General features: G+C 35.4%; 1 protein-coding gene across 1 annotated transcript; it reads right to left on the bottom strand.

Moving 5' to 3' along the window:
• Positions 1 to 1,083: 1,083 nt before the first annotated feature.
• Positions 1,084 to 3,448, bottom strand: LOC113640969. Its single transcript, XM_027143525.2, has 2 exons — positions 3,424 to 3,448; positions 1,084 to 3,155 (listed from the first exon to the last, which is right to left on the bottom strand). The coding sequence occupies exon 2, from the start codon at positions 2,494 to 2,496 to the stop codon at positions 1,684 to 1,686; it is 813 nt and encodes a 270-aa protein (XP_026999326.2). The 5' UTR covers positions 2,497 to 3,155; positions 3,424 to 3,448; the 3' UTR covers positions 1,084 to 1,683.
• Between the last annotated feature and the right edge of the window lie 17,406 nt (positions 3,449 to 20,854).

Below are 20,854 nucleotides of genomic sequence, written 5' to 3'. Positions count from 1 at the left end.
AATTTTTAAAAAAATCAATATGCACCTTTAATGGAATGTATAAGTAATTACAAAACATTAAAAGGTAAATCATTTTAACACCATCTTATGTATGTGATGTAGTACTTTAAGATTGTGTAAGTTATCTTCACTTTTTATTTTCTGTATATGTTGTATTATATTTGTATTAAATAATCCAGGTAATTGATTAACTCTAGTTTTTACTTGTTCCAAAATATTGGTACATTAAACATGCTTTAAAAACTACCTCTGACTAAACTTGCAAGAACTAGCCTCATACTGTATATCTAATAAAATCTAGCAAGAATATATAAAAATATATATTTTATATATAAATATATATATAAAAATCTCTGACAAGTATAATGTAAAAGTTAAGTCTCGCATGCCATTAAACTCCTCCGAGTTAATCATATACAGATTTCTTAAATAGGCTAAAACCTACAGTCAATGTAAGTCTCATTGTAACACTGCTATTATTATACTTCTAGTATTTACTAGAATAGTTAAAAAGAAATATTTAAATAAATTTATTTATCATTTTAAAAATTATTTGCAAATACAATCATTCAGCTGCCTCTGTTTCCATCTTTGGTTGTAGATGAGCAGAACTAAGTTAATTTGAAGATTTAAAAATTTTTTATTTCATTTTAAAGACTTTGAAGAGCAAACTTTATCTCCACCTTATTCTGAATCTAATAGACAGTGCTGTATTAAATGAATGGAGCTTATACTCAAACATTTCCTTGCAGAAACTCGTCTTTCTCTTGTAGTGATGTAGTAGTGAATGTCTAATCAGTCAACTGGGTGTATTTAGTACTATTCTGCTCACCCTGGGCTTAAATAGTTACAAATTCCCCGAGGAGATCAATAAACTATTATGATACTGTTATTTATTAGTACACTTATATTAGGAGTGGAGAAGTTCTATATTGTATACTCCTTAATTCTCTCTCTCTCTCTCTCTCTCTCTCTCTCTCTCTCTCTCACACACACACACACACACGTAAGAACTTGCCAGAGATGAACACAAACTTGTTTATATGTTTATTCATACATGGTTATGCACTTAATTTTGTTCACAACAAATTGATGTGCATATTCTCTTATAGAGTAAAATATTTAGAAACATTAACCACCTATAAAATAAATATATAAATAGCCTTCACTGTAATTTAAGATCTATTCTAGAAAGCTCTATCACTAAGTCATGTTACACACATTAATCTATAACTATACAATAATTAACATTATCTTTAATGTTTAAAATTATAAATTAAATTCTAACACAATTCAAACACATCTAAAACAATGTGAATATATTTTCTCAGCATAGACACATTTGAGAATGATTTTCCTTTTGAGGTAAAGTCATCTTTTTGATATTGGAGAGTTAATAGAGATTCTAATAGAGGTTCATTTGCACATTAGTTTAGGCGTTTGTCAAGTTTCATTCATTAGGAGAAATAAATTGAGATAAAAATGAGACATAAAGTATAAGAAGTGAAAACAGAGGAAAACCATTGGATTGGATTGGAACCTAAATCCCCTAAACACAACACAAACAATGTACACTTTGTAAACAACATACAATCATTGTCTAAATGAGAGAAAAGACTTTGAGATTTGTAATGAATTTGAGTAAATATGTAATAAGTACGAGTCAGTGTTGGAGTATTTATTTTAAGTTAACATGTGTATTGTAAGTCCTGAAATTTCCTTGAAATAGATGATGAAAACATCCACAAACTCCTGTGTGACTGCTGTATTAATGCGCAGAACCTGTCTTTGATAGCAAACAGTGGCCTTACATAAGTTTAATAAAACTAAGGCTTCTAGCTCATTCAGAGCCATACTGAAGATAAATTTGGTGAGTGGACACCCAGGCTTCAACAGTCTGAGTTCAGAAGAGTCTTGTTCTTTAGAGAGCAAGTAATCCAGTATGTCTAACTCCAGTGTGAGGTCAGGAAAGTTCTTGAGCTTTGTCTCAAGGAAAGACCACTTGATTTTCTGTGGGCCTGTCTCAAATGTCACAGTGATAAATGGTTCAAGATTTGTCTCTATCTTTCTTTTGAAAGAAGGGGAAATGGACTCACTGAGACGCTTTGTTAAAATCTGTGGGAATATCAAATACTTAACATTAAAGGTGCGGATGTCTACTACATCTTTGTTCTTTATCAGTGTATTGTATTCGGCTTTTAAGATTTCAGACAGTTGACAGCAATTCTTTTTATAGTATTTCACACCTTCATAATGTGAGTGCTCTTCTAAGACTGTCAAAGACTTTATGGCACTCAGTATTTCTGCCCCACTAATCTTCCCTGGTGTTCCGTCAAATTCGTATTCAAAATTCATAGGCAACACTAAGGCAACTTTTGGGAGGATTATTTTAGGTCTTTGCTGAACTTTGAGTTTTAGTATAAGACGATAATGATCAGAAAGCCTCTCTACTTCAGCTTCATAATGTGCTACATTAATATTAGCCACTCGTCCCATTTTTTCCTCTGGGAAGGAAAAACATATCTATCCTGGATTGACAATTTGTATCACCTCGTGTAAAGCCTTCATCAGTAGGGCGTTTGTATGACCAGATGTCTCTGAGATTGAGAGAAACTGTAAAATCTTCTAAACAATCTCTCAGTGGTGAAGGCTTTGCTACAGAATTTGATCTCCGATCAAAGCTGGGATGTAAAACTGTGTTGAAATCACCTCCAACCACTAGCACACCTTCAGCTGTTTCCATCAAATACTCTTTCAGTCTACCCAAAACATTTCTGTCGTCTTTATGATTGTACACATTAACCAGTGTGTATAGTTCCCCATATAGTTTACAGAAGAGCACAATGTAACCTCCACTATAATCCTCATCATGACATATGTACTCAAATGGTACACTGTCTTTTATCAGTATAGCAACTCCTTTTCTGCAGGAGCTGTGCACAGTGAAGTAGGATCTCCAGCCTGGAACATCTTCCAAGATTTGGTAACAATCTCTACCAACATGTGTCTCTTGTATAAAGGCAACATCAGCTTGAAGGTTGCTTAGGCTGCTCAACAATTTTGAGAACTTTTGTGGTGACCTAGTGGTATCTTTAATACCATTTGTGTTCCAGGAGACAAAATGGAGACTTGATTGTGTCATTATTAATGACCTTCTGTAAATAAAATAGACATACAATTATTAACACAATCTCTCTCTCTCTCTCTCTCCCTCTTTCCTTCTTACTACATTATTCAGATTTCTGCCTGAAATGTCCTTATTACTAATTGAAACTTTGTAAAAGTAGAATAAAATACACAAAATAAAACAAAATTATATATTATATCTTTCTGGTCTGTGTTGTGCTGTATGTTTAAATTATCCTCAATCTTTAAAAAAAATCCCCAAATAACTATATTATACAGATATATTACACAGATTACCTTGTTGGAAATGTACTTCTGGCTCAGCAGTCAGCTGGTGGTACAAATGTAAGAAATAAAGAAGTACATATTTAAGCAATTATGAAATAAGGCTTCAATTAAGTCTTTATACTATACATACTATTGTACATAGTGGAAATATTGTGCAAAATGTAATCGGAACATTTGTTTGGTAAGACTTTTTATGGCACAGAATTCTATTAAGGAATATAGTTTGCAATTACATTTATTTTTTTGCTAATGTTTCAGCTTATAATAAAAGAGCACATTTGTTATTTGACAAAAAACATCAGGATGAATCAAATGCTGTACATTCTTGTAAATAAAAAAAACTTGTGTACTTTTGTGTAAATATTTCAGCAAAGTTTTCTTGGATCTTATGAAACAAAACAGTTGCTTGTTCAATGTATTTACATTTGTAAAAGAATAATCCTTAATACTATGCATATCATACTCAAAGAATGCTTAGATGAATTTACTAAGAATTTGCACATGGAAATTATTGCAACACATTCAAGAAATGTTAAATATTTATAAGGGAGAAACACACCCTTATTGTAGATTAATATTCTCTCTCTTCATTAGCCTTACCTAAAAACAGTAGACAATTTGAAACCTTCTGTTGCTGATTGATCAGTTGTTATTTGCATTAGTGGTTGTCTATATCTGCAAGGTATTTTTTTAAACCTTTAAGACCTAAACATCAGCTTGCATGGAAATATGTTCTTGCTAGATTTACAAATCAGTTTTTTTTTCCTGATTTGCAATTCTAGCAAGAACATGCAGGATTCAATATGTTAAATATGGGAAGTAGAATAAATGCTACTCATTCTGTTTGCTTCAGGTCCTTTTTTCTTTTGTATTTTTCTTATGTCAGGACTTTGACATACCTACTAGCACCCCTACAGCTCCATTGTTCTCCTGCTTTTGTTGTGCAAACACCCCCATCACCTGTGAGGCCTGCCACATTTGCATTTGTTCACTCAGAGTAGCTCAGATCCAAGGCAAGCCAAACGTCTGTGTGTGACATAGAACCCTTCAGAAATGCCTCTAGACACAGGCACACCTCGGGACCCGCACCAGAAAATAAAAAAGTCAGTAAATCTAGTGTTAAATCACAGACAAATGCCTGGCTTGTCTAATGTATCAATGCCAGGCCATTCACATGTAGATGTAACGATCGTAACATCTACAATGTAGTGATGGGAACTATTCACTGAGCCACATCTTTCTACAATACATGTAGAAAGTCACAGTGCTGGGAAACGAGTCAAATTGCCTCGGTGACTTAAAATCAAGACAAATGAAAGTAACTTTTATTTGTGCATCGTTTTTAAACCAAAAATGAACACAACAGCCAACCACAATATAATATTGACAATATGAACACATTATATATTTATATGTGGGTCGCCACAGCACACACGTGATGTGTCTTTACATTGTCACCATACACACTATGCACATGACACAATGTACAGGAATACAAACATTTATAGGTAGATAAGGTGCATATGTGGGCATCTACACAGTATATGAGGGACATGGTATCACAGTGTGGTCTGTGCGAATGGTCATTTGTACAGACCACCCTGTGATGTGGTTCACATAGTCTTGTCATCATCAGATGGCTGCTTCTTCCTCTTTCTTTTCCCCCAGTAACAACCTGGAAAGAAGAGGATGATGATTAGTGTGTTTTATTGCTGATCCCAAGACACAAACAACATACATTCATAAACGTACTCCACTGTACACATGCTCAGAGACGCTTACCTGTCGTGCTGGCGCACAAGGTGACATCCCGGCCTGGATCCCTCACTGTACAGCAGCTGGGTCCTTGGTACATGTTCTGTCCTTTGTACATGTGGTATCACATGTGTCTTCCCCAGCTCCTTTGAGAAGATGTGCCTCTTGTACCGCTTTGACATGTTGCACTTACAGTAGGAAACATCTCCGTCCAACAAACCTCAGTTTCTGGTTCTTGCATTTGCTGCTTTCAGCATTTTTGTGCAAAGTGCTCATGAGAATAAAGTCTTTCCCTTGTTGGGGCAGTAAGACATTATTGTTGTTACTGGCTGTTCTGAACAGTGTAGACTGTATGTGAAGACAAACATGGACTTTCTCTTTAGAAGCTCCTGGCCCAGGTTGTAGTTTGTGAACAAATTTACATTTACACTTACATTTACAGCATTTGGCTGACGCCCTTATCCAGAGCGACGTACATAAGTGCTTAAATCTGACTGGTCGTGGAGGTGGTGTCGCCACTATCCTTAGTGATTACCTCACTGTTACCCAGAGAACACAGCATAGATTTAGTTCTTTTGAAGTGCTCGTCCTTAATGTTACACTATCGCACGTGCACACGAAGAAATCCCTTATGTCTCTTGCTCTAGCGACCGTGTACAGACCCCCAGGGCCCTACACAGTTTTTCTTAGAGAATTCACAGATTTTCTCTCAGACCTATTAGTTAACTTTGACAAAGCATTAATTGTAGGAGACTTTAACATTCATGTTGACGACACAAACGACGCTTTAGGACTCACATTTATGGACTTACTAAACTCACTTGGGCTCAAACAAAACATCACTAGTGCAACTCATCGACGTAACCACACACTAGATTTAATAATATCACACAGAATAGAAGTCACTGATATAGATATCATACCCCAAAGTGATGACATCACAGACCATTACCTTATAATGTACACACTACCTGTAGAACAGACTAACTGTGTCTCACCACGTTATCAACTCGGTAGAACCATTATTTCGACCACCAAAGACAGATTCACAAATAACCTGCCTGATCTGTCTGGACTTCTTAATGTACCCTCAAACTCAAACGACCTAGATGCAATGACTAACAGCATAGACGCTATACTCACTAGCACATTAGACACTGTTGCCCCAGTCAGATTACAGAAGGTTAGAGATAAAACACTTGCACCATGGTATAATAGTCACACTCACACCCTCAAGAGAGAAACCCGTAACCTCGAACGGAAATGGAGAAAAACTAAATTAGAGGTGTTTAGAATTGCGTATAAGGACAGTATGTCCAGCTATAGACAGGCTCTAAAAGCTGCTAGGGCTGAGCACCTGAGCAAACTCATAGAAAATAACCAGAACAATCCCAGGTTTTTATTTAGCACAGTGGCTAGTTTAACAAAAAATCAGAAATCTGAACACACTATTCCATCACATTTCAGTAGTGAGGACTTTATGAGATTCTTCACTGATAAAATCGAAAGTATCAGGAATAAAATAGGTGACGCCCAACATATGAGAGCAACCAGTGACACAATCTCACCTAAGGCTTTACACAGCTTTACAAGTACAGGACAGGAAGAGTTAGATAAACTTATTACTACAGCTAAATCAACAACATGTTCACTAGACCCCATCCCAACTAAATTACTGAAAGAAGTGTTACATAAAGCTGGTGAGCCTCTTCTTAATATCATTAACTCCTCGTTATCTTTAGGTTACGTCCCAAAGTCTTTTAAGTTGGCAGTTATTAGGCCACTCATCAAAAAACCTAACTTAGACCCTAATGAACTATCAAATTACAGACCTATCTCACACCTTCCGTTTATGTCTAAAATACTTGAAAAGGTTGTGTCTGTTCAACTGAGCTCCTTCTTACAGGAGAGCAACATCCTTGAAGAGTTTCAGTCAGGTTTCAGGCCCCATCATAGCACAGAAACTGCACTTGTTAAAGTTACAAACGACTTGTTCTTAGCTTCGGACCAAGACTGTATGTCACTATTAGTTCTACTTGACCTTAGTGCTGCATTCGACACTATAGATCACAACATTCTTCTAGATCGCTTACAATATTACACAGGTATTCATGGTCAGGCTTTAAGCTGGTTTAGATCCTACCTGTCTGACCGATACCATTTTGTAGAATTAAATGGTGAATCCTCCAGTTTACTACCAGTTAATTATGGGGTCCCTCAAGGATCAGTTCTAGGACCTCTGCTTTTCTCTATATACATGCTTCCATTAGGGAACATTATAGGAAGACATGGGATTAGTTTCCATTGTTATGCTGATGACACACAGTTATATATCTCATCAAAACCAGATGAAATAGCCACAGTGTCCAAATTAACTCAGTGCCTTAGAGAGATAAAAGACTGGATGAGCTGCAACTTTCTATTGTTAAACTCCGATAAGACTGAAATACTACTCATAGGTCCAAAAACCAGTGCACATAAACTCTCACAACTTAACTCCCATTTAGAGGGATGTACTATTACAAGTAGCTCGACAGTGAAAGACCTCGGTGTTATATTAGACAGTAACTTGTCTTTTAAAAATCATATCGCCCATACTACCAAAACAGCCTTCTTCCACCTTAGAAACATTGCCAAGCTGAGAAACATCCTGTCTGTATCTGATGCTGAGAAGCTAGTTCATGCGTTCATGACCTCTAGACTGGACTATTGCAATGCATTACTAGGTGGTTGTCCTGCATCTTTAATAAATAGGTTACAGTTAGTCCAAAATGCAGCTGCCAGAGTTCTCACTAGGACAAGAAAGTATGACCATATAACCCCAATTTTATCATCTCTACACTGGCTACCTGTTAGGTATAGAATTGACTACAAACTGCTGCTACTTACGTACAAGGCTCTTAATGGTTTAGCTCCCATGTATCTAACTAGTCTTCTAACACGTTACAATCCTTCACGCTCTCTGAGATCACAAAACTCAGGGCTTCTGGTAGTTCCCAGAATATCTAAGTCTACTAAAGGTGGTAGAGCATTTTCTTATTTAGCTCCCAAACTTTGGAACAGTCTTCCTGATAGTGTTCGGGGCTCAGACACACTTTCCCAGTTTAAATGTAGATTAAAAACTCATCTCTTCAGTCAGGCGTACACATAATACATCCCATAATATCATGCACCAGTACATCAGACCAGCGCATTTTTATGAACGGCAGATATGTTAATCCCTTTCCACTGCTTTTTTCTTTGTACCCATCCCGAGGCATCCAGACACTGTACCAGCTCCCATCGTCCTCTGTGGGACGAAGCCTTTGGACATCCACTGAGCCGAGGCCGACTCTAAGAATCCTGAGACATCTCCAGTTAGACTCTGTGGTACTCAGAAGATCAGAAGTCCTTGAACCTCACACCAATACAACATTTGTTTGACTGTATATTACAATCACACCCCCAGTGTCACCCATATGAGGATGGGTTCCCCCTTGAGTCCGGTTCCTCTCAAGGTTTCTTCCTTTACCAATTTAAGGGAGTTTTTCCTTGCCACTGCTGCCTGAGTCATCTCAGACTTGCTCATAGGGGAATAAATACATACACACTGTGAACTATATACATCTAATAATAATCTAGAATTTTTATTCTGTTAATTCTTATTTCTTTTATTATTCGTTATTTCCTTTATCATTAATTATGTTTACCTTCTGCTCTATGTTTATGTTCTGTAAAGCTGCTTTGAGACAATGTCTATTGTAAAAAGCGCTATACAAATAAACTTGAATTGAATTGAATTGAAATTGAATTAAATCTCTAACATTGAATACATTAATGCTGGTTCACTAGGTTACATTCTTAAGATACCATGAGTTTAAAACATTTGTTCAAAGTTACAATGAAAATGTTTTGGGTTTTTTTAAATGCAAAAGATAAGGAAAGAAGTGCTAGTTGAAGTGTTTCCTGAATAAGTAGGTCTTCAACCGCCGCTTTAAAATTGCCAGTGACTCAGCTGTCCGGACCTCTAGGGGAAGTTCATTCCACCACCTTGGTGCCAGAACAGAGAAGAGTCTTGTAATATACTTGCCTCTTACCCTGAGAGATGGTGGAACCAGTCGAGCAGTGCTGGTAGATCGGAGGTTGCGGGGTGCAGTGCGAGGAATGATGAGGGCTTTGGGGTAAGAGAGAGCTGGTCCATTTTTGGCTTTGTAGGCCAGCATCAGTGTTTTGAATCGGATGCGTGCAGCTACCGGAAGCCAGTGGAGGGATCGCAGCAGTGGGGTGGTGTGCGAGAACTTTGGCAGGTTGAAAACAAGCCGGGCAGCTGCATTTTGGATCATTTGCAGATTCAATATGTTAAATATGGGAAGTAGAATAAATGCTACTCATTCTGTTTGCTTCAGGTCATTTTTTTCTTTTGTATTTTTCTTATGTCAGGACTTTGACTTGTTTATATTCAAAACATTATTTAAAAAAAAATACTAAAACTGAAACAAATCAAGTAAGTGGAAAACTGGGTGATGAAGTGGAAAAGGAAACGCACCATGATGTCATTTTATCAGTTTAACAGGAAATATTTTGTAACTGATATCAGCAACAACTTGAGAGCAAATTAGATTGTTTGAAATATTCACAAGTTAGTGATTTACTTACCAAAATCTAAAGAAATCAGGAAATCAAATTAGGATGATAGGAATCTAACACCAGTTTATGAAGGCAGGCTCTCTGTAGCTCAGACTGTAAAAGTTTTAATTGAATGTTTTCAAATGTACTTTAAAAGTAATTAGAAAACACCAAAAAATTTCATCACCATTGTAAAATGTTAATATAAACATTCTTCTAACTTTGTTATATAAATGATAAGGAACTTACTGTTGGGAACTTCCCATGTACACTCAGCTGATAGACAAAAACAAAAATTAAATGAGTCATACTATTTAAAGGAAATGTCAAAAGGTACATACGTCACACCTAAATAAAGGTGGTACCATTTTACCAGCTGAACATTTAGAACACAAAGGATTTCATTCCAACTTGAAAGAAAGGTTGTACAGTAACTGTAGTAACAAAATCAAAAAACAATAAGCACCTTTAATGGAATGTATAAGTAATTACAAAACACCAAAAGGTCAATCATTTTAACACCATTGAAAAATGTTTGTGTAATTTACTGTGTATCTGCTGTAAAAAAAAATTCCATAAAATAAAAGTGAAGAATCAGCCACAACTCTAAATCTATATAAAGTACTGTATAGTGTACAGAGGAATGTGTAAAACCAGGCAGACAACTTAGGAGAAAAATTTGGATCAAAGACTGAAGCAACACCAGAGTTTGTTTTTGGTGTCTTGGTGTACTGTAGCACTCCACTTCACACCTCACCAAGAACAAATGTTTTCTTTGGCTTATTCTTTCACTACTAAACTTACTAAATAGGTTTTAAAAAAAAGATTTTTTCATTGATTCAATCATTGATTCATAAACCTTGATAGAGATCTGTCTGTGTGAGAAAATATAAAATTTCCTTTAGAAATTTCTAAAGGCTTCCAAGCAACACTGTACAGTATATACATACATATATAATTTGTAAAGCCTTTAGAAATTTCTATATTTCTTCATAAATATAACCCAAAATAACATCAGATTTTCAAACATGTCCTGAAACTAAACACAGTGAATACAATCAAACAAATGAGCCAACAATATTGTATTTCATTTAATTATTGAGAAAAATGTTCCAGTATTACATATCTGTGACTTGCAAAAGTATGTGAACCTTTGCATTTAGTATCTTTTGTGAGCCCTTGTGCACAATAACTGTACGTAAATTTTCTGGTAACTTTTGATCAGTCCTGCACTGAGCTTAAACACTGAGAGTGTTTAGTTGGTGTCCTCACATGAACTGCTTGCTTCAGTCTTTCCTCAAATTTTCTTTATGATATGTTATTATATGTTAGGGAAAACATTATATTATGAAAGCATGATATTGAGTCCTAGCTCTATGTTTTCAATTCCCCAGCATGCACCTGGCCACATCAGACTCAAACACGCAGAACACACATGCACTTTCACATTCAGTCATCTTTGTACCTATCGTTCACACCTGTTTCCAGAGAAATGAAAGAGAACAACAGAAGAAAGCAGCCTAATGTATCCATGAACATTACAAATGTAATTTGGATCAAATTTGGATCACAAAATAAAGATACACCAGTTTTGTTTTTGGTGTCTTGGTGTAACACTCCTCTTCACACCTCACCAATACCAAATGTTTTATTTGGCTTATTCTGAATCTACTAAACTTACTAAAAAAAAATCATCTTTTAAGGATTTTTCATTGATTCAATCAGATCTCTGTGTGTGTGGAAATCTAGAAATCTCTAAAGACTTCACAAACTGAGCTTGAACACTGAGAGTGTTTAGTTGGTTTCCTCACATGAACTGCTTGCTTCAGGTCTTTCCACAATTTTTCTTTATGATTGTCTGGACATTGCCTTGGCCATTCAACAACATATCTTTGTTCCTCTTTAATCATTCTGTGGTAGACAGACTCCAAGTGTTTGTTCCTTGTCTTGGTATTTGACACATTTTTTTTCCTGAGATTCAGTTCATGGACAGATGTCCTGCCATTTTCATTTAGAGATCACTGGCATAATTCTGAATTCATTGTTTCATCAATGATACCAAGTTCCTAGCCCACAAAACATTATGCCGCTTCTTAAACATCATTAGCCTGACATCTAGTTAGCACCCACAATTTAACGGTCAGGTAGAACGGCTCTACAAGGACATCGGGCACCGATGTTATCAGAAAAATGCATAGGTTCATGACTTTCCATTTAAAAAGGAAGAAAGAACTTCACAATACTGTTTATCACATTAGTGTTCAGTACAATGTGTAATCTTATAGGAATCTTACCTAACATGGAAGCCACACTGGATAAAAGAATGCAGATAGACACCAATGTTTACTTTTGTTGCTCCTTAATCAACTGATCTCAGGTCAGATAAAAGTAAAGTAAAAGTTTCCACTGATACCAATAGATTTTTTCCCTCCTGTCCACTACAGTCCAGTTTACAAACAATTAACCTAAAATACTGTCCTCTACACACTGTTATTATATGTTAGGGAAAACATTATATTATAAAAGCATGATATTGAGTCCCCCAGCATGCACCTGGCCCCATCAGACTCAAACATCCAGAACACACATTCACTTTCACGCTCAGTCATCTTCATAACTATCGTTCACACCTGTTTCCAGAGAAATGATAGTGAACAACAGAAGAAAGTAGCCTAATGTATCCATGAACATTATATATGCATACATGAAACAGCCTCAACTCAACAAATCTAGTCTATATATAAATGGTGTGCAGAGGAACGTGTAAAACCAGGCAGACAACTTAGGAGCCAAATTTGGATCAAAGAATGAAGCAACACCATTGTTTGCTTTTGTGTCTTGGTGTAGCACTCCACTTAACACCTCACTAAGACCAAATGTTTTCTTGACACTACTAAACTTACTAAATAGAATAAAATCATTCCCAAATAGAAAAATCAACCATTCATTGTTTTCTCATTAATTAAAATGCTATACTGTATAAAGATAGAAGTATATTTCTTGTATATTTTGTTTATGCTAGCATGTGGAAAAAATGCATATGTGTATCCAGTTCTTAAGTGATTGTGTTACTACTAGAATAATGGCATACAATCTATTAGTCTTTAATAAAATGCCACGGTGCTGCACCCAATGTCTATATATATATGAGTGGACAACATAGCATCATTCACTACACTTGTTTGGTACCCTTCTGTGTCTAGAGCTATTGGAATGGCTTTAGGAGATAGGAGAATTTCTGGTGATTCACTGGTGTAAGTCAACATTAAATGGAGGCAGAGAGTTTTTCCATTGTTATGTAATTATTTTCCAGTAAGATTAATGTTGTTCCAAATGTTGATTTCTATTTTTCTTCTTGTTGGTTAGTGATTCATGAAGAACTGTGGTGTTTTTCTTGGTGATGTTGAGTTTCAGAGTGGGTGTACAACTTTTACATTTAAATGAAAACATAATTTCTTGTTGAAGTAAAAATATTTCTGTGTCAGTGACCATCATTTCTTTAAAATTGTCAGGTGACGCGAGGTAAAAAACAGACCCAAATGCAGGATAGCTAAAATAAACGGGGATTTATTAACAAAAAACACGACATGAAGACAATAGGATTCCGCACTGCACAAGGCAACGCGGCTCAACTACATAATGCTGATAATCATGACACATGAGGGACAGGTGTGCAGAGGCTGTGAGGAACATGGCCAAAGTCCGGGCTAAGTCCTGACAAAAATGATTTGAAAAACCTAATTGCCTAATTGTTAAACCCTCCAAATTATTCTAATGCTTATTGCTGTATTGTCCCAATGAAAGACCACTGGATTTCCTGTGTCTGTGTCAAAGGTCACATTGTGAAAGATATAAAAGGGTAAAAAATAAGATCAGGCACATTTTCCAAAATTTGAAAGAATTACAGATGTCTCCTGGCAGATAAGAAATTTAAAAATTGCACTTATCCATTAACATGCATATGGGTAGTTGACAAATGACCAAGAAAATGTACTTTTTTTGGAAAGCATAACTTTTTAAGAAAAAATACATATATTTGTGGAGTATGAAAACTGCAGTTTCAGAAAATAGTACTGATCACTCATTTTGTCAATGACTTATATTGACATATTTTTTTTCACTTTTTCACTCAACAATACTGTAAATGTGTCCTATGGTGTGACATTTAAAAAGTACTAAGAAATTATATTAAATAACATAAAATAAATACTTGAGACAGAATTGTTCACATTATTAAAACATTATTTTCTTAAAGTGATATTATTTTACATGAAAGTACTAGAATCATTAGAATCATTTTCACCATGAATAGATTAAGTTTAATTTAGGGGTGTCACACCAAAGGACAAAAAACTTAACAACTTCAGTGGTCTTAAAACATAGTTAAATATTTAAACAATTCTGAGGGAAATACTTACCATGTGCACTTCTCATGGCCTTCATAGGGGTCTTCAGTCACATGACCTTGAGTGGGGTCTTTCAATTAAATGTAGTTGTCCATGATATTGCCCAAATTAAAATTAGGTTTTTGCACAACACCAAAGGACATTTTTTTCTGTGACAAACTTTATGACATTCCTACACTTTTAGAAATGTATGTATATGAAAAGTGATGGCCACTTAGTGAAATAGACACTTGCACAATTATGCCAGGAGTGTTCATTAAGATTTTTAAACATTATTTTCTTTATTTGTAAAATGTAATATTTATGAAATAATGTTGTTTACTGTCACACCATAGGACAATTTTGAGATTTGGCTCAAAGTTCTAAAAAAACTAACAATAACTTGGGTATTAAAACAACAAATTCATATAAAACAAGAAAATGTTTAACCATTTACAGTATTCTAAATTATGAAAATGTGAAATAAATTATGTTTTATCTTCTGTGACAGTGAAAAAGTAATGTCACGTCAACTACCCATTTATAGTTTGTTTTCTAGGTCTTTTAAGGTTTTAAAATTTTAGGGAACTTCACAACCATCATGTCACAAGTACCTGTTGTTCTGAGTGTGTAAGAGACAAGATTCTCTTTAATTTGCTTCAGAACTAGGAGAAGGTAAAAAAAGTAAGTTTCTGAACTTCTAGTTCTATTTATATATTCCTATTTACCTAAAGGGATACACTTATTTCTGTAAAAATACTTTGTGACAATGTCCACTGTTAATCGATCTGAGCTGAATTCAGAGTTGTTAATACCTTGCAGCTGAAAGTCTGTTTAAAGCTGGGATGGAAGTAACACATTAATACACAACAAGATGTAAGATTTAATAATGACTTTTAATTTAAAAGGAAACAGGGAACTACCCAATGATATTTATTTTGTTAACAACACACCCTCAAGAAAGAAATGACATACAAGAGATGTTTTTCATATTTCTCAAAAACAATAAACATAAATGCATCTGAATTTAGTACAAATGTTAAAAACTGATGTTAAAGATTAGCTTTATATAATACTTTACACAACACAATACTTTACACAACTGGACAACAATGTGAAATAAAACAGATATCTTGCTAAGTTTTCTTTTTTAAATGTATTTTATGCATAGAAATATATCCATATCCCTTTTTAAATTAATAAAATTTTCAATTCTTGAAGCAAATCTAAATGTTCATTCATTCATTCATTCATTCATTCATTCATTCATTTTCTACTGCTTATCCGAACTTCTCGGGTCACGGGGAGCCTGTGCCTCAGGCATCATCGGGCATCAAGGCAGGACAAATTTAAATGTATTTAAGCAAATAACTTGAATGTAAGTCTGCAACCTCTTTATAATTTTCTGAATTTATTTTTATTCTGTCTGGTGGTCTCTTTTCTTCTAAGATTAGTTTGTTTTCAGTGTGCAGTTCTGTTAAATACAGTAAATATGTTTACTCAATAAAACAAAAACAAATAAATAAAATACAAACAAAGAAGGGCCATAAAATCATAAAAGCATTTATGATTGATCATAATAAAGAAATACATAAGAAATAAACACAAGTTTGTTTGTTTTTTTTTTTAGTTTGGAGATAGAAATGTAACCCTCAGATTTCTATAGGTTGAAGAAAACCCTACAATGTTATATGGATGTAAAATGTCTACACAACCCTGTTAACATGTTTCTGTGATTTAAAAAAAAAAACAAAAAAAACCCCAGATAAATCCTGTCAGAACGTTTTCTACCTTTATAGTGAAATTGCAAGCTATACATTAATGTGAAAAACAATAAAAATCATTTTAGGGGAAAAGCTAAAAATGAATAAATGTACAATAAACTGGGTGTATAAGTGTGCACACCCCTAAACTAATACTTAATGTATTTATATACTATATTTTGGCCATGACTTGGTGGTCTGAGACAAACTTTAACTCTTTTGACTAAAGGATTTCTGAAATACTAGGCTAATATCTGTAGTCTTTTAGTCAGCGAATTAATTACTGTACGTTGGCTTTGTAGAAGCCAACATTCTGTTTTCCTATTTAAGCTTAGACAAAAATATTTGAAGAGGAACTCCTCCTAGGGCTTTTGAGCCACATGCACCAAATTCAGATATGTTGTAGACCCTGGTCTGAAGTTTGTTGCTATTACTTTTCGAAGCGATCCGAGTTCCGGTACTTCTGGTACTGGGTCTCAAAATGGGCATTTTTTCCCATAGACTCCCATTATAACCTTTGGAGGTTAATAACTCGGCAAGCTTTCAAACTACAACTACAATCTACAACTATCTACAAACTCGGCCAGCTCCTTTAGGGTGATACTCTGAACAAAGTTTTAAATTTGTGTACCAACTGGCCTTTCAGTTGTCCCGCAGCCCCGCCTCCAAAATATGCAAAATCAAAAAACATTTTACAACATGAACATGTGATATATCAAAACACTAAAAACAATGTGGGGAACTTCCTCAAGAGTTTTCGGATGAGGTCAAATGCTCGTTTCCACTTTCCTCCAAATGTTTTAGCATCCTAGCTTTCTGTCTACTTGCTTCCAAAAAAAACACTGACACCCTTATGTCCTCTTGCCTTCAAAAAGCACCAGCCATTGCGAATACTCGCATCGTCAAAACCAACATCAAAGTTTGTCACGACGACCTTTACAAATCTAGTTTCTGTTGCGATCAGTTTTGTCTTCCGATGAAGTTCTGAAATTGAAGCAATTTTAGATTATATGTCAGCATTCAATCTTTTTTTTTTTTTTTGAAACTTTGGTCAAATTGGTTCGCCCAGTCATTTTATTCTACTGTTGTTAAAAAGCTCTTTAGAAATGTCCTTAAATATTCAGCATTAAAAGTAGGTTTATTTGTTGTATTTAAAATTATTTCAAAATGATCATGATATTTAAATGTCACGTAACCAGTTTACTACTAATTGTAACTCATGACTCACCCTAGAGTTTGTCATTGTCAGGACTCAGCCCAGACTTTGGCCATGTGCATTTGTTTATGTTTTGTGTCACATGTCTGCCCCGCCCTTGTCTCTTCCTGCCCGCTTCTGCACACCTGTTCCTTATTTGTCTAATCATGATTTAGTATTTAGTTGAGCCGTGATGCCCTAAGCAGCGCAGAATTCTGTCGTTGTCTTGTCATGGGGTTTTTTTGTTAATAAATCCTGTTTTCTTTTAGCTGTCCTGCATTTGTCCTGCGTTTTTATCCCCGCGTCCGTGACAGAGGGATTCTGCCACTCTATAGACCCAGCAGGATAGCTGCAGCCTGGGAGCATTTTTTTCTCTCTTTTTTTTTCCAGTTTACTACTAATTGTAACTCATGACTCACCCTAGAGTTTGTCTGGCATTGGACAATCAATCTAACATGTGATTCATACTGGAACGTTTCTGCTATCTTGTCAATTTGCGCCCGTTTGTTCTGCTGTGCATGTATGATCAGAGTTTTTTTTGTGATAACTAACTCTCACCCCTTTTCCATGTAAATCTGTTCTCAGTCTCAGTATCACTATGTTTTTGTGACCAGGTATCTATGATCTTCAGTGATTTAGTAAAGTCTTGTAAAATAGATCTTAACGGTGAATGTCGTGTAGATGAAGGTTTCCGATCTATGTTGGGATTTAAAACTATGTTGAAATCACCTCCAACCACCAGCACACCCTCAGCTGTTTCCATCAAATACTCTTTCAGTCTACCCAAGACATTTCTGTCTTCTTTATGATTGTACACGTTGACAAGAGTGTACAGTTCACCACGCAAATGACAGCACAGCACAATGTAACCTCCACAACAATCCTCATCACAGCATATGTACTCAAATGGCACAGTGCTTTTTATCAGTATAGCGACACCTTTGCTGCAGGAGCTGTGCACAGTGAAGTAGGATCTCCAGCCTGGAACATTTTGTAGGATTTTGACACATTGTGTCCCAGCATGTGTCTCTTGTATAAAGGCAACATCAGCCTCAAGTTCTTTAAGTCTGCCCAACAAATCTGAGAACTTTTGTTCTCTCTCTTTGGTAGGTTTTATACCATTTGTGTTCCAGGAGACAAAACGGAGACTTAATTTTGTCATTATTAATGAACTTCTGTAAATAAAACACACACACCATTATTATAAAACACAATCTCTCTCTCTGTTTTGAAAAATATATATATATATATATATATATATATATATATATATATATATATATATATATATATATATATATTTCTGTCATTGTTTTTTTGTGCAAGAAACTACTCAAGCAATCTTAGAAATGAAACTCAAAATAAATACTACATTATACAGATTTCTGCTTGCAATGTCCTTTTTGCTGATTGAACTTTTGTAAAAGTGAAATAAAATACACAAAATAAAACACAATTATACATTATATCTTTCTGGTCTGTATTGTATGTTTAAATTATCCTTAATCCTAAAAAGAATCCAAAAATAACTATATTATACGGATAATACTTTTGGCTCAGCAGTCAGCTGGTGGTACAAATGTAAGAAATGAAGAAGTACATATTTAAGCAATTATGAAATACGGCTTCAGTTAAATCTTCATACTATACATACTATTGTACATAGTGGAAATATTGTGCGAAAGTTAATCAGAACATTTGTTTGGTAACTGTAATAAATGGTACATTTACTTTTTTGAATTAATATTTTATATTGTATTTTACAGCTTTTATGGCACAAAACTCTACAAAGGAATATAGTTTGTGATTGCATTCATTTCTTTGCTTATGTTTCAGCTTAAAATAAAAGAGCACATTTTGATTAAAAAAACATCAAGATTACTTGAATGATGTAGGCTACATAACAAAAATGACTTTATGCAGGTATATGGTTTAATCTATTGTACTGGATTAAAATTCTCTTATTTTGGAAGTGGTCTCAAAACTATGAAAAAATAAAGTAATGTTTACCTGAACCAGTTCAATAGTAAAGTGGGATCAGGACTTTTAAGCTTGAATTACATGTAAGTTCACAGTTTTTTAAACTGATCAGATTTTAAACATTAAAGATCAAGTGTTTCAGCAAAGTTTTCTTGGATCTTATGAAACAAGACAGTTGCTAGTTAAATTTATTTACATTTGTAAAGGAATAATCCTTGTGTCACGATGTGACACGGTGAGACAAAGGCGATTGAGGATCCAAGTGCAGTTTTAGGTTTTAATAGACAAAACACAAACAAACAGTAGGCAGGCAAAACAGATCGGGACACTGAACAGGAACAGAGAACGGCACAGACCAGATACAGATACAAACACAAACACAAACAACGACCAACAACAGGGAAGTGAACAGACAGAGTAAATATAGTGGACAGGAGCCAATAACAAAGCAGAGACGATTAGAGACAAAGACAAGACACCTGGGGAAGAGATGGAATGTAATTAGTGTCCATGGTGAGCAATGAGTGGGCGGAGCAAAACAATTAACATCAGGGAGAGACGGCAGACAGAAACAAGGGGAAAACACAGACAGACACATTACACCTTGACACTGTGCAAATCATACTCAAAGAATGCTTAGATAAATTTACTAAGAATTTGCACATGGAAATTATTGCCACATATTCAAGAAATGTTAATAAGGGATAAATGGTTAATAATGTTAAATGTTTATAAGGGAGAAACACACCCTTAGTGTAATGTTCTCTCTCTTCATTAGCCTTACATAAAACCAGTAGACAATTTGAAACCTTCTGTTGCTGTTCAGTTGATCTTAATTCAGGTACTTGAGGCACACATCTTTGTGAGATATTTGCATTAGTGGTTGTCTATATCTGCAATGTATTTTTAACCCTGTAGGACCTAAACATGAGCTTGCATGGAAACATGTGTTTCTAAACACAAAACAATATTCAAACAAAAAGGAAAAAAATACTGATTTGTAAATCTAGCAAGAACCTGCAGGCTTCAATATGTTAAATATGGGAAGTAGAATAAATGCTACTCATTCTGTTTGCTTCAGGTCCTTCTATTCTTTTGTATTTTTTATGTCAGGACTTTGACTTGTTTATTTCAAAACATTATTTCAAAAAAACTAAAAATACTAAAACTGAAACAAATCAAGTAAGTGGAAAACATTAGGTTACTGTCGTAACCCCGGTTCTCTGAAACATTGAGTGGAGAGATCCACCTATGGGAAGGGCATCCGTTCTAGATCCATTCTAAGCATCCAATTGCACCAAGTCTGGCTTGACAGACAGGAGCGCGTGCCAAAGGCAGGTAAGGTAACGCCCCTTACCCGAGTGCATAATGCACCTGCACGCGCTGCCTTTCCTCAGTGTACATATTCGCTTCTCGTGCAGCAAGCGGGGCAAACTTGGTGGATCTCTCCACTCGATGTTTCAGAGAACCGGGGTTACGACAGTAACCTAATGTTCTCTTTCATCATCTCGTGTATGAGATCCACCTATGGGAGATATAGACAACTCCCCGGTTGCCCAATACACTCACAGCGAGGCCCTGTAAGCCAGAGGACGGCCAAAAAGGTGGTGCTCGGCACGTCACAAAGCAGCAGACATAACATACTGCGCGGGTCAAAAAGCTCAGCGAAAGGGAAACACAGCATGCGGCAACATGCATGTTAAAACCTCGCTGACGTCCAACAAGCGGGCAGCCTGCCGGAAAAGAACATGTAAATA

This window comes from Tachysurus fulvidraco, chromosome 3 (assembly GCF_022655615.1).
Source record: "Tachysurus fulvidraco isolate hzauxx_2018 chromosome 3, HZAU_PFXX_2.0, whole genome shotgun sequence".
Taxonomy (NCBI): Eukaryota; Metazoa; Chordata; class Actinopteri; order Siluriformes; family Bagridae; genus Tachysurus; species Tachysurus fulvidraco.
This window is presented reverse-complemented; position numbering and strand designations above follow the sequence as displayed.

Excerpts from the sequence above, each read along its gene's own strand:
- LOC113640969 (XM_027143525.2), bottom strand. The coding sequence starts at position 2,496 with ATGGGACGAGTGGCTAATATTAATGTAGCACATTATGAAGCTGAAGTA.